Source organism: Pseudophryne corroboree, chromosome 5 (genome assembly GCF_028390025.1).
Source record: "Pseudophryne corroboree isolate aPseCor3 chromosome 5, aPseCor3.hap2, whole genome shotgun sequence".
Lineage (NCBI taxonomy): Eukaryota > Metazoa > Chordata > Amphibia > Anura > Myobatrachidae > Pseudophryne > Pseudophryne corroboree.
Genome location: NC_086448.1, coordinates 566,702,018 through 566,717,253, shown reverse-complemented (window position 1 = coordinate 566,717,253; position 15,236 = coordinate 566,702,018). Strand labels below are relative to the sequence as shown.

The window sequence follows — 15,236 nt, the reverse complement described above, 5'->3', positions numbered from 1 at the left end:
TTTATAGAAGCCTTGAGTTCTTTTATTACAGGTTGAGTATCCCTTATCCAAAATGCTTTGGACCAGAGGTATTTTGGATATCGGATTTTTCCGTATTTTGGAATAATTGCATGCCATATTGAGATATCATGGTGATGGAACCCAAGTCTAAGCACAGAATGCATTTATGTTAGATATACACCTTATACACACAGCCTGAAGGTCATTTTAGACAATATTTTTTATAACTTTGTGCATTAAACAAAGTGTGTCTGCATTCACACAATTCATTTATGTTTCATATACACCTTATACACACAGCCTAAAGTTCATTTAATACAATATTTTTAATAAGTTTGTGTATTAAACAAAGTTTGTGTACATTGAGCCATCAGAAAACAAAGGTTTCACTATCTCACTCTCACTCAAAAAAGTCCGTATTTCGGAATATTCCGTATTTCGGAATATTTGGATATGGGATACTCAACCTGTACATGTTTATATTGGAAGAACAATAAAGGGAATAGCAGTGTGCACCCATAAAGAGACTTCCTGAAAGTTTGAGTCTGTCCAGAAACATCTTAAAGTAAAAATATCTGTAGTTCATGACTAAAAAAGTGAGGTCATTAGTGAACATCAGTAACTTAGCATGAGCTGTTAATTGTGAAGCAGGCTACCTGGTAGGTATGATGAGATACATAAAAAGGCTTTCTAATGCCTGGAAGACACATGCCCCCATTAACTACCAATCTTCTCAATGGGATCCGATCGGTTGGGGAGGTTAGGGTTAGGCTGCGGGGGAGGGAGGGTTAGGTTTTGGCTGCGGGAAGGCACCACTGGGGAGGGTAGTTAGAATTAGGCTGGGGGGGGGGGGGGGTGTTAGGCTGCGGCAAGGGGGGGGTAAGGCACCACCGGGGAGGGTTAGAATTAGGCTGCAGGGGGTGTGTGAGGGTTCGATTTTGACTGCAGGAAAAGGGGATTAGGCACCACCGGGGTAGATTAGGATTGGGATGGGGGAGGGGGGGGGGTTAGGTTTTGTCTGCAGGGATGGCGGATTAGGCACCACCGGGGAGGGTTAAAATTAGGGAGGGGGGTTAGGTTTCGGCTGTGGGAAAGGGGGGGTTAGGTATCAGGGATAGCTTTACAAATGGACCACTGTATTTTCAGCATCTGTGTGCCGCTGTCAGTATTTTGATAGCTGGCATTCCACAAGGAAAATACTTCTCACTTATTAATGAAGAATGGTTTGCTATAACACAAAATATCAGATTATCAATTTACGTTACTAAACAAGTTAAGAAAATAAGTGTACGGTGAGGAGAGAGAACACAGGCTATCAGTGCTTTTATATTGCCAATTAGTCATTTTAATACCGAAATATATTGATGTTGCCTAATTATGTCTGCTAGGGCTTTGAGTATAAGTGCAGAAATGACGTTCCTGTCTAGGATAATTTCTGACATTCTTGTTTAGGACGATGTCCAGTGTTTTCCAGCCCAGACGAAGATTCATTTATAATTTCTTTGACACGGAGGATAATTGTACAACGCTTTGAATACTGTAATCACCCATAGACCCATATCTCTCTAATACAGCAAACATACAAGGCCATAGGATCTGTTAAATGTTTTCTCTGCATCTAAGATAGATAAGGAACTTTTATATACTTACATTTTAAGGTTTGGTTAACAGTTGTACGGTAGTTGTGTACCTAGCCTATCCCTTTGGTATAAATCACATTAGAATATATTAATGAAGCTACCGCTTCTCGGCGGGTTTGTACTCAAAATTTAAAGCGGCACGAATGTTAAGTTCAAAACACTTTATTCCCCCACATCTAAAATCTGAGAACCCCCATTGGCCTCAGCTAGCTAGTTAATGTATATCATTCTAAATTGATCTCTTTTAATTGACTTTATAACTGTTTAGATTGTAAATCTGTGAGCAACTTTTGTATTTTGGACTGGAAAGTGTGCTTCTATGGTTTCATATCGGATAAAAGGCTAGTGATATTACTTTTAGTGGACGTCTATGGTGTCTCTTCTTCCAATTCAGACTCTAGAGGCCCATACACACTGGGCGATTTTGAGCTGAAAGCAGCTCACGTTTGGTGTGTTGAGCTGCTTTCAGCTCAAAGCCGTCCAGTGTGTATGCTCCAGCGATGAGCGCTGATCCGCGCTCCCGCTTCATCGCTGGCGGGCGCCGTTCATCTACTGATATTACCAGTAGATGAACGGCGGGGTGAGCGGCTTTCCATAGCGTCCTGCTATGGAAAGCCGCTCACCCCCGCTGACATTGCTGGGCAGGGGGGAAAAGTTCTCAGTGTGTGTGCACTGAGCGCTTTTCAGCCCAGCGATGTCAGCGATCATCGCTATGCATACACGCTGTGCAAAAACGGCCAGTGTATATGCACCTTAGCTCTGAGAGAGATCAGTGGGCAGGGTCTGTAGTAACAGACTACCCTAGGAACAAATTAGCGGCATTGTGCCTTGTTGCGATATGATCAAGCAGTCAGAAATGGTTTAATTTCTTGTGTATCGTGTCTAAGGGTATGCTAATTACCAGAGATCACCTGTAGTAATATATATTTATGTTTTTATCTTCGACTTTTCTGTTCTATTGCTAGGCGATGTCTACCTACATTTTTTTAAATCTTTACTCTGTACTTGGACTTCTTATTGCAATATTTGTTTTCATTTTATGACTTCATCTGTAAAGTAATAGCTTTAGCTGTAGTATTTAGATGTAGTATTTTGTTTAAAATAAAATATCAGACATCAATGATCAGGTAAAGTTACTTACCCACATTTGTATTGACACCTGAGCTTTACTGCACTGTACAGTAAGCCTGACCTAAGCAATGTAATTATACTTGGCATGATGTGGCCAGCATGCATTGTATCTTTCTTTTAGAGACTGTAGACATTACTTTGGATGGTGGTGCTCCTCTTGCTTATATAACTGGAGCAGCATACAAAAGTGTACTTCTATTTTTCCCATGTCTTCAAGCTTTCATTACGAGGCTAAGCAATGCTCTTAGAAGAAATGCATGCATCATTAAACGCTCGCCACAAGTCTGATACAATTCGTGCCTATCTGTCTAAAAGTGTGTACAATCCATTTTTGTTTCACATCTGCAAATGTTCACACCCAACTGAGATGATTGTTTCCTCCTACAGCAGGGTGCAGAATGACTTACTACGTACATTCCAACAAAATCCAGACTAATCAGATGCGAGTGGGAGGCTTCGTTACAGAAACTAAATAAAACTGCAATCTGAAGCTGAAATACTTTTAAAGACTTGATGCTTAGTTTGCATGCAACATATTTAGTATATGAAATATATGAAGATATGCTAAGTATGAAGGGAACTAATAAGTTACATACAGTATGATGCACATGTCCTCTTCGAACAGAATCCAGAGGTGTTATTACAACTTGAGGTCATCTGTTGCTATCGAAATATAATATGGCATACCCGTCTAACAAGCGTATATGTAAACACTACATATTTAGGTGCATATTTAATTGGCCGCAGGGCTTATCATGGGAGGATAGCCTCGAGCTCGGAGCTATTCAATTTTAAGCCCGTTTCCACCCACAGTAAAACCATAGCTAATGTGCGTTGACCCATAGATTTTGGTTTAAGTGCTCGGAGCTATAGACAACCACACTTGCGTTGGCCGCTATAAGGGCAATTAGCCCTAGTTACCATGGATTTCTGTTTGCACTTCAGTAAATGAAGCCTACGTGCTGCAGTTGAAAAGCCTTGGGTACTGCTACAAGCCCATGGTAAACCCACTGCTAATTGAATAAGCCCTTTAGTGTAGAAATAGTGTTGGTAGGAACACATGACATGATTTCAGAGAATTGGAAGCTTGTCCTACCTAGTTTTTTTTCTTTTTTCTTTTATAACCTTTTGCTAATACATGGAATGATTACCTACTCGAGCCGCTTTGTAGTTTGTTTTTTGTTTATTTTAAATTTATCTTCTAGTATGGAAACTGTTCTATCTCCTAAAAGTACATGTTTTTGCTCATATTGAGACTTGGTTCCGCTTTTAGCTAAAATCGACTGTCTTTGTCAGGTTGATGACATCTTGGGAGAAGGCAGCGATGACAGTGATAGTGAGAAAAAGAAGACTGTTAAAGTAAAGAAACAACCGAGTACAACACAAGAAAGCTCGGAGAAGACCCCAGAATCCTCTTCATCAAGTCAGCAGAGCCTATCAGATAGCACACCACGGTGAGTGCACATACATGCTGCTGCTATGATTGCATCAAAGGAGTTCAAATTATTATTATTATTATTTTTTTATTATTTGCACGCGCGTTGTAAAGGTTTATATTTAACAATATCCTCTTTTTTAGTCTGTACCATATTATATTCACCATGCCAGTGTAGTCAGTTTCCCAGCAAATTCAGATAGGTTTTCACCCATAGCAGCTTTGTTCAATTTAGTGCAGATTGGTCAGTAAAAGCAAATATTTGGTTTTGCTCCTATGCATTCTTGCATTTTGTACATTATCATTGTCTTACAAAAATATTTTTAAAACACAAAATGAAATACAGCACAAAAGTTAAATAAGGTAAATGATATAGTCAAGAGTGAAAAACAGAAGTTATTAAAACATACAAAAGGCATCAGCAGCAATTACATTTTGTCCAAAACATGACTGATGAATGGTACAGAAAAACATTTTGGAACCAGAATTTAGGGTGTCACTGGGAGTTACTCAGGTTTGTTAGCAAACGAAAAAAGTAAGCAGTTGGGCAAAGCCATGTTGCACTGCAGGTGGGGCAGATGTAACATGTGCAGAGAGAGTAACATTTGGGTGGGGTGTGTTTAAAATAAAATCTAAATTGCAGTGTAGAAATTAAGCAGCCAGTATTTACCCAGCACAGAAACAATATAACCCACCCAAATCTAAATCTCTCTGCACATGTTACATCTGCCCCACCTGCATTGCAAAATGGTTTTCCCCAACTGCTTTACATTTTTGCTTTGCGAACAAACCTGGATAAGTCCCACTGTCCTGATTTCAGTTTTCAATGACCTTTCCTTTCCCTTTAGTTCTGTCCTGTGAACCGCACACTGGAACAGTTTCAAAGAGCTCCTCCTTTTCCGTAGTATAACAGCCTCAAACGCGTCTCATTCTACAGTTGGCTATGAGGTAGATGTGAGCGGGAGACCATTGAGAAATTACAGGCCCTTTGTGTGTGGCTTCTCATCAGTGGTGCAAGTAGAAATATTTTCTTAGTGGTACTGAGTGCCCAAAAATGGGCGTGGTCATGTGTTGTGAGGGGGCGTGACCACATGCCACTAATGGGAGTGTCTACATGACACTAGTGACGTTGCCACATGACACAGCCCCTTTTCTTTGCTCTCTGGAGGCAAGGCTAGAAATATATAGTAATGCCTCCAGTATAATAAAAATATATAGTGATACCCCCATATGTAGTAATGCCCCCAATTTAATAACAATATATAGTAATGCCTCCATTATAACAGGTAAAATACTGTAGTAGTGCCCCTGATACAGTATAACAGAACAGAAATATATAGTTACGTCCACATTACAATAGAAATATATAGTTATACCCCTATAATAATAGAAATATATAGTAGTGTCCACATTATATTAGAAATGAATTACCCCACACAGTGAAGCCAGAGACATGCCCAGCAGTCCAGCCTGCGAAGAACAAAAGCCGCTGCCGCTGCGTCACACGAGCTGAGTGAAGGGAAACAGCTGCACTGCTGCTCCCAGCAAGGGACGCTGTGGGAAAGTGCAATCAGGCTCTTCTCTTCACGCCAGCCACAGCCGCCAGAGGAGGAAGCGCGATGTGACACCATGATGTTGCTTTGTGGCGCATTATAATTTGTGGTAATGGTGGTCACGGGTGCAAAGTGTGTGGCAGGTGGTACTGAGTACCCACTGCCACATTCTTAAGGGTACTCCGTACCCGCATACTTGCACCACTGCTTCTCATTGGTCTGTATGAGAAAATACATTCCCTTTCTGCAGTATAACATGCAGTTCCCAGGCAAAGGAGCATGGCGGTGGAAATCATCATGTTGTAAAACCAAGTGAATAGTGAATGTTTATAACCTGATTCTTGTTTTATGATGAAAAAAAACAAAAAAACTTCAAAAGATTTACAGTAAGTGAGGTTTTGTGTCTGTAATTTGTGATGGTTACTGGAACTGTATGGGAAGTCAGTGTGATGTCCTTGGCAATAACGTTGTTGTTGTTGTTAATAATAATATTATTATTATTTTGTTGGTTTTTTTTGTGTTTGGGGGGGGGGGGGGGGGGAGGTGTGTAAAGATCTCCAGTATCTTCATGTTCTTACATTCTGTTCTGGAACAATAGAACTTTTTGATCCATTCACATAATTCCAGCACCAAAGCTCTTTTATAGACAGATGATGTGTTTGTAGTGCATTAAATATTTATAACGTGATTAGTCAAAAGTACCATGGGGATTGAGACTTGTATCACTTATTGTTTTTCCAACAATTCCCCTAGGACAATGTAACATGTTTGTTTCCTTTTACTCTGCAATAATGTATTTATTAGATGGTCATGCATCTCTGGGCAAGTACCACCTTTCTTTTGTATTTTAGTGTTGCCGTTTGCTATTAGTCCAAATGCTTGTCTTATATAGTGTAAAGCAGGGCTGGCCAAACCAGTCCTCGAGATCTACCAACAGTTCACATTTTCCAGACCACCTAGCTGGTGCACAGGTGTAGTCATTACTAATTAAGATGTGCTGCATTCATTCCTAACTGACAATTCTACAGATCTCCAAGAGGCCTGGAAAACATGAACTGTTGGTAGATCTCGAGGACCGGTTTGGCCAGCCCTGGTGTAAAGCATATCTGCCTGGGGTGCACTAGTTACTAATTCCCTCATCACATTCTGGGGAAATTGTCTTATATAGTGTAAAGCATATCTACCTGTAGTGCACTAGTTACTAATCCCCTCATCACATTCTGGGGAAATTGTCTTATATAGTGTAAAGCATATCTACCTGTAGTGCACTAGTTACTAATCCCCTCATCACATTCTGGGGAAATTGTCTTATATAGTGTAAAGCATATCTGCCTGTAGTGCACTAGTTACTAATCCCCTCATCACATTCTGGGGAAATTGTCTTATATAGTGTAAAGCATATCTGCCTGTAGTGCACTAGTTACTAATTCCCTCATCACATTCTGGGGAAATTGTCTTATATAGTGTAAAGCATATCTACCTGTAGTGCACTAGTTACTAATCCCCTCATCACATTCTGGGGAAATTGTCTTATATAGTGTAAAGCATATCTGCCTGTAGTGCACTAGTTACTAATCCCCTCATCACATTCTGGGGATATTGTCTTATATAGTGTAAAGCATATGTGCCTGTAGTGCACTAGTTACTAATCCCCTCATCACATTCTGGGGAAATTGTTTTATATAGTGTAAAGCATATCTGCCTGTAGTGCACTAGTTACTAATCCCCTCATCACATTCTGTGGAAATTGTTTTATATAGTGTAAAGCATATGTGCCTGTAGTGCACTAGTTACTAATTCCCTCATCACATTCTGTGGAAATTGTTTTATATAGTGTAAAGCATATCTGCCTGTAGTGCACTAGTTACTAATTCCCTCATCACATTCTGGGGATATTGTCTTATATAGTGTAAAGCATATCTGCCTGTAGTGCACTAGTTACTAATCCCCTCATCACATTCTGGGGAAATTGTCTTATATAGTGTAAAGCATATGTGCCTGTAGTGCACTAGTTACTAATTCCCTCCGTACATTCTGGGGAAATTGTTTTATATAGTGTAAAGCATATGTACCTGTAGTGCACTAGTTACTAATCCCCTCATCACATTCTGGGGAAATTGTTTTATATAGTGTAAAGCATATCTACCTGTAGTGCACTAGTTACTAATCCCCTCATCACATTCTGGGGAAATTGTATTATATAGTGTAAAGCATATCTACCTGTAGTGCACTAGTTACTAATTCCCTCATCGCATTCTGGGGAAATTGTCTTATATAGTGTAAAGCATATGTGCCTGTAGTGCACTAGTTACTAATCCCCTCATCACATTCTGTGGAAATTGTCTTATATAGTGTAAAGCATATCTGCCTGTAGTGCACTAGTTACTAATTCCCTCATCACATTCTGGGGAAATTGTCTTATATAGTGTAAAGCATATCTACCTGTAGTGCACTAGTTACTAATTCCCTCATCGCATTCTGGGGAAATTGTCTTATATAGTGTAAAGCATATGTACCTGTAGTGCACTAGTTACTAATTCCCTCCGTACATTCTGGGGAAATTGTCTTATATAGTGTAAAGCATATGTGCCTGTAGTGCACTAGTTACTAATCCCCTCATCACATTCTGTGGAAATTGTTTTATATAGTGTAAAGCATATGTGCCTGTAGTGCACTAGTTACTAATCCCCTCATCACATTCTGTGGAAATTGTTTTATATAGTGTAAAGCATATCTACCTGTAGTGCACTAGTTACTAATTCCCTCATCACATTCTGGGGAAATTGTCTTATATAGTGTAAAGCATATGTACCTGTAGTGCACTAGTTACTAATTCCATCCGTACATTCTGGGGAAATTGTCTTATATAGTGTAAAGCATATGTGCCTGTAGTGCACTAGTTACTAATCCCCTCATCACATTCTGTGGAAATTGTTTTATATAGTGTAAAGCATATGTGCCTGTAGTGCACTGGTTACTAATCCCCTCATCACATTCTGTGGAAATTGTTTTATATAGTGTAAAGCATATGTGCCTGTAGTGCACTAGTTACTAATCCCCTCATCACATTCTGTGGAAATTGTTTTATATAGTGTAAAGCATATCTGCCTGTAGTGCACTAGTTACTAATACCCTCATCACATTCTGGGGAAATTGTCTTATATAGTGTAAAGCATATCTGCCTGTAGTGCACTAGTTACTAATCCCCTCATCACATTCTGGGGAAATTGTCTTATATAGTGTAAAGCATATCTACCTGTAGTGCACTAGTTACTAATCCTCCTCATCACATTCTGGGGAAATTGTCTTATATAGTGTAAAGCATATCTGCCTGTAGTGCACTAGTTACTAATTCCCTCCGTACATTCTGGGGAAATTGTTTTATATAGTGTAAAGCATATGTACCTGTAGTGCACTAGTTACTAATCCCCTCATCACATTCTGGGGAAATTGTTTTATATAGTGTAAAGCATATCTGCCTGTAGTGCACTAGTTACTAATTCCCTCATCACATTCTGGGGATATTGTCTTATATAGTGTAAAGCATATCTGCCTGTAGTGCACTAGTTACTAATCCCCTCATCACATTCTGGGGAAATTGTCTTATATAGTGTAAAGCATATGTGCCTGTAGTGCACTAGTTACTAATTCCCTCCGTACATTCTGGGGAAATTGTTTTATATAGTGTAAAGCATATGTACCTGTAGTGCACTAGTTACTAATCCCCTCATCACATTCTGGGGAAATTGTTTTATATAGTGTAAAGCATATCTACCTGTAGTGCACTAGTTACTAATCCCCTCATCACATTCTGGGGAAATTGTATTATATAGTGTAAAGCATATCTACCTGTAGTGCACTGGTTACTAATCCCCTCATCACATTCTGGGGAAATTGTTTTATATAGTGTAAAGCATATCTACCTGTAGTGCACTAGTTACTAATCCCCTCATCACATTCTGGGGAAATTGTATTATATAGTGTAAAGCATATCTGCCTGTAGTGCACTAGTTACTAATCCCCTCATCACATTCTGGGGAAATTGTCTTATATAGTGTAAAGCATATCTACCTGTAGTGCACTAGTTACTAATCCCCTCATCACATTCTGGGGAAATTGTATTATATAGTGTAAAGCATATCTGCCTGTAGTGCACTAGTTACTAATCCTCCTCATTACATTCTGGGGAAATTGTCTTATATATTGTAAAGCATATCTACCTGTAGTGCACTAGTTACTAATCCCCTCATCACATTCTGGGGAAATTGTTTTATATAGTGTAAAGCATATGTACCTGTAGTGCACTAGTTACCAATCCCCTCATTACATTCTGGGGATATTGTCTTATATAGTGTAAAGCATATCTGCCTGTAGTGCACTAGTTACTAATCCCCTCATCATATTCTGGGGAAATTGTCTTATATAGTGTAAAGCATATCTACCTGTAGTGCACTAGTTACTAATCCTCCTCATCACATTCTGGGGAAATTGTTTTATATAGTGTAAAGCATATTTACCTGTAGTGCACTAGTTACTAATCCCCTCATCACATTCTGGGGAAATTGTTTTATATAGTGTAAAGCATATGTACCTGTAGTGCACTAGTTACTAATCCCCTCATCACATTCTGGGGAAATTGTTTTATATAGTGTAAAGCATATGTGCCTGTAGTGCACTAGTTACTAATCCCCTGATCACATTCTGGGGAAATTGTATTATATAGTGTAAAGCATATCTGCCTGTAGTGCACTAGTTACTAATCCCCTCATCACATTCTGGGGAAATTGTCTTATATAGTGTAAAGCATATCTACCTGTAGTGCACTAGTTACTAATCCCCTCATCACATTCTGGGGAAATTGTATTATATAGTGTAAAGCATATCTGCCTGTAGTGCACTAGTTACTAATCCTCCTCATTACATTCTGGGGAAATTGTCTTATATAGTGTAAAGCATATGTGCCTGTAGTGCACTAGTTACTAATCCCCTCATCACATTCTGGGGAAATTGTATTATATAGTGTAAAGCATATCTGCCTGTAGTGCACTAGTTACTAATCCCCTCATCACATTCTGGGGAAATTGTCTTATATAGTGTAAAGCATATCTACCTGTAGTGCACTAGTTACTAATCCCCTCATCACATTCTGGGGAAATTGTATTATATAGTGTAAAGCATATCTGCCTGTAGTGCACTAGTTACTAATCCTCCTCATTACATTCTGGGGAAATTGTCTTATATAGTGTAAAGCATATCTACCTGTAGTGCACTAGTTACTAATCCCCTCATCACATTCTGGGGAAATTGTTTTATATAGTGTAAAGCATATGTACCTGTAGTGCACTAGTTACCAATCCCCTCATTACATTCTGGGGATATTGTCTTATATAGTGTAAAGCATATCTGCCTGTAGTGCACTAGTTACTAATCCCCTCATCACATTCTGGGGAAATTGTCTTATATAGTGTAAAGCATATCTACCTGTAGTGCACTAGTTACTAATCCTCTTCATCACATTCTGGGGAAATTGTCTTATATAGTGTAAAGCATATGTACCTGTAGTGCACTAGTTACTAATCCCCTCATCACATTCTGGGGAAATTGTTTTATATAGTGTAAAGCATATGTGCCTGTAGTGCACTAGTTACTAATCCCCTCCGTACATACTGGGGAAATTGTCGTATATGGTGAAAAGGGATGTAGTTATGATCCCAGCGGTCGGGATCTCGGCAGTTAACATACCAATGCCGGGATCCCGGCAGCCAGAATACTAGCAGGGGGCCAGGACTATGCCCACTCGTGGGTGTCCACGACACCGATAGAGTGGGAATATAACCTGTGGCGAGCGCAGCTAGCCACCGAGCCCGCAAGGGGCTTCGCTGCACTCGCTCCCCTGCCGGCATTCTGACGGCCGGGATCCCAGTGTTGGTATGGTGTCCTCTGGGATCCCGACCACCGGTCACCCGATCCCAACACCGTGTACAGCGTATGTGCCTGTAGTGCACTAGTAACTAATCCTCTCATTACATTCTGGTGAAATTGTCTTAACCATTTGCATCTTGCTGCATTTTGTTTCTTCCTAATGAAAGGTGACATGAATGAATAGAAAATAAAGTGATGATTTTTTATAGAGAAGTGTCTGCAGGTGTGTACTGCAGCACGGGATGCGGTCAAGATGCCGCCGGCCGGAATCCCGGCGGTCGAAATACCGACGCCGGAATCCCGACCGCCACAATCCCGACATATTCTCCCTCCGTGGGTGTCCACGACACCCATAGAGGGAGAATATAATAGTGTGCCGAGCGTAGTGAGGCACCGTGCCCGCAGCGTGGCGAGCGAAGCGAGCCCGCAAGGGGCTGCGTTCCGCTCACCACCCCTGTCGGGATTGTGTGGTCGGGATTCCGGCGTCAGTATTTCGACCGCCGGGATTCCGACCGGCGGCATTTAGTACTGATCCCTGCAGCACAGCACTGTATCTAGATTTTACTTAGTTTTAAGTATTTACAGATTTAAAAACCAAGTGCAAATTGCCTATATTAGTATTGAATGGTCATGAGCATGAAGCTGATCTTCAGCCTCTAAAGCAACTGAACCACACACACTACACGGCCAAAAGTCTCTGAACTCCCGAACTTCACACCCATACTGTATGTGCTTAGTGTTCCTGCTAGGCTGTTTCAGCGCGGTGAAAGAGCCTTCCATCTTCCATATCCACCCACAGCCACAGTGTCCTGCAGGTGGGAAATTACACAGTTTAGCGCTCATTGCCAGGTGAATACATGCGTACGTGTCATCTGTTCACGCTGTGGATAGAGTTTGGAGACAGCCCAGCATCTCCTTAAGTGCTGGGCAAACAGTGACAAACATGGGTCTTGTGACAAGGTCACGCCCCTTCCCTGAGTTGCTGTGCCCCCTTTTTGGCCGTGCGCAGAAGTGATCGATTCCACACACAGTGCCCCGTACATTGTTCACAGTGGGGGGAATTCAATTGTTATTGCCGCTCGATCTCCCATCTAAAGTAAAGAGAGATTGCAGGGGCGATATTTAATTGATGCTAGTTATCGTTCCCCATTACAGTCTGGTTTAGCCGCTTAAAGAAGCTAAACCCGACTAAACTAATGGGCGCAATCATAAAAAAAAGTGCCATTTGGGCGACCAAACAGGTAATTTTTCTCACATTTCAGCTCGCCACCACTAGGAGGTGCAAGCTGAAATGTTAGTGCCAGCAGCTGGTTGCTGCTGACAGGAGCAACAATTGAATAGCTCCGGTAGGTGCATAGGAGAGACAGCTGCCAGCGCTCACAGTTGAATTCTTCCCTGTGTGCTTGTTGCACATCTTGGTCCAAAACTATGGCCATTAATGTGGATTTAGGGGGTCATTCCGAGTTGATCGTAGCTGTGCTAAATTTAGCACAGCTACGCTCATGTTCCCAGACATGCGGGGGGATGCCCAGCACAGGGCTAGCCCGCCCTGCATGTCTGTCCGGCCCCCCCTCCCTGCACAAGTACAAAAGCATCACACAGCGGCGATGCTTTTGTACTTGTTGAGTAGCTCTTGCGGCTGGCCGGGAGTTACTCGTCGCTGCCCCTGGTCGCAGCGGCTGCGTGTAACATCACGCAGCCGCTGCGGCCTGCCCTTGCATGGTCCAGCCACGCCTGCGTTGGCTGGACCGTGCCCCCAAAACGGCAGCCAAGTGTCGCCCCCTCCCTCCCAGTTAACACCTCTGCCTGTCAATCAGGCAGAGGCGATCGCTAGGGAACGACGGCCTACAGCCGTCCGGCATCCGATTGCTGCGATAAACTGCAGCGAGCAATCGGGTCGGAATGACCTCCTTAGTCCCCTCTGCTGCAATAACAGCCTCCACTTTTCTGGGAAGGGTTTCCACTAGTTTTTGGAACCTGACAGGTGGGATTCAAACTTCATTGAAGTATGAGAGCATTAGGAAGCTACAGATTTTGGACACAGAGGTGGAACGAACATTGGTGCAGCAGGTGCATTGCACCAAGGCCCCTGAAGACAAACGGGCCCACTGCTGCCTAGACCAGCAATGAGTTATCCCCTGGTCCCCTCGCAGACTATTTTGAGCAATGTTAGATGAATGGCCAAGTGCAGAAAGCAGCGAGGACCCCACTGCCTGAGGAACCTGCCCCTTACCTTAGGTAGGTAGGGCTGACATTGTGTGTGCCGGACTAATAGAGTTCTGACAGAAGAGGATCACAGCCATATACTGTCTCTAATTAATACACAGCTGTACATTTTGCTGATTCAATGCTGTCTGTGAATTAAAGGCAGCTCACAATCAGTGTAACTGGCACTTTCAGTCTGCTTGACCAAGTGCCAAACTAGGGCTTATCCCGTTCATCCTCTCCCTGTCACCCACTACCTCCCCCTGCATTCCGCTGTCACCCTCTGCCTCTTAATGTCAATCTTTGCTTCCCCTTGCATTACGCTGTCACCCCCTGCCTCTCCCTGTCACCCACTGCTGTGTGGCATATTGTGAACTTGGGCTAACTGGGAGGAGTGGGGGGCTCAAATTATATTTTTTGCATCTGGACCCACCACTTACAAGTTCCTTCACTGTTTGAACGGTCAGGCCTGGCTCTCATTAGGCATCCCACTTTATCCCAAAAGTGTTCAATGGGGTTAAGGTTAGGGCTGTGGGCAAGTCGGTCAACTTCTACACTAAACTCCGTAGAACGCTGAACAGATCTTGTGCTGGCATAGCGTTCAGAGGCAGTATGGACCTCAGTGATGCAACCCAGAACAGACTATTTTAACATGCTTTGACAGACCTGGTCTCTGAACTTTAGTGACCTACCGCTTTGTGGCTTTTGTTGCTCCTGGACATTTCCACTTCACAATTACCACACACACTTGTGACACTGGCAGCTCTCGCAGCACAATCATTTATTTACCTGACTTAATGGAAATGTGGTATCCTAGTGCCACAGTCATTGTCACTGAGCTCCTTTCATTACATTTTTTTTACTGTTTGACTATAGAGATTGCATGGCTGTATGCTTGATTTAATGCACCTGTTAGCAGTGGATGTGTCTTGAATTTTTAAACACTGATTAGAATAGTTATCCACATACTTATGCAGTCACTATGTTGACGGTCATAATGTCGACCTGTAACATATGAACATCTGTAGAATGTCTACATTGACTATGCCGGAGCTTCTGGTCAGCTGACCACTGGACCACAAGCTACCACTGAGGCAGGTACTGTAAGGGTAAGCTGCTGAACCACTGGGATTGACTTATCAACATTCATCATTGTCAACATGGTCATTGTGTACAAAGATGTGTCCTTATTCAGCCTCAATAGGCCATGCAGCACCAGATGCCTGACGTGAGTAAGCTGCCAGGCCCCATGCAACTCTGCTAACTTTGGGCATCTCTTTTTGCCATAAATGCATCTTATGCTGCTTTCAGATAGCAAATGCCGGATCCCACTCGGTAAGAGAAACGTGT

At 42.0% G+C, this 15,236-nt stretch overlaps 1 protein-coding gene across 1 annotated transcript in view; it reads left to right on the top strand.

Moving 5' to 3' along the window:
* Positions 1 to 15,236, top strand: part of CTDP1 (CTD phosphatase subunit 1) — a 469,717-nt gene that overhangs the window by 381,829 nt on the left and 72,652 nt on the right. The window contains exon 12 of the mRNA XM_063923302.1: positions 4,068 to 4,225. Within this exon, the coding sequence (XP_063779372.1) occupies positions 4,068 to 4,225 (158 nt within the window). The remainder of the gene's footprint in view (positions 1 to 4,067; positions 4,226 to 15,236) is intronic.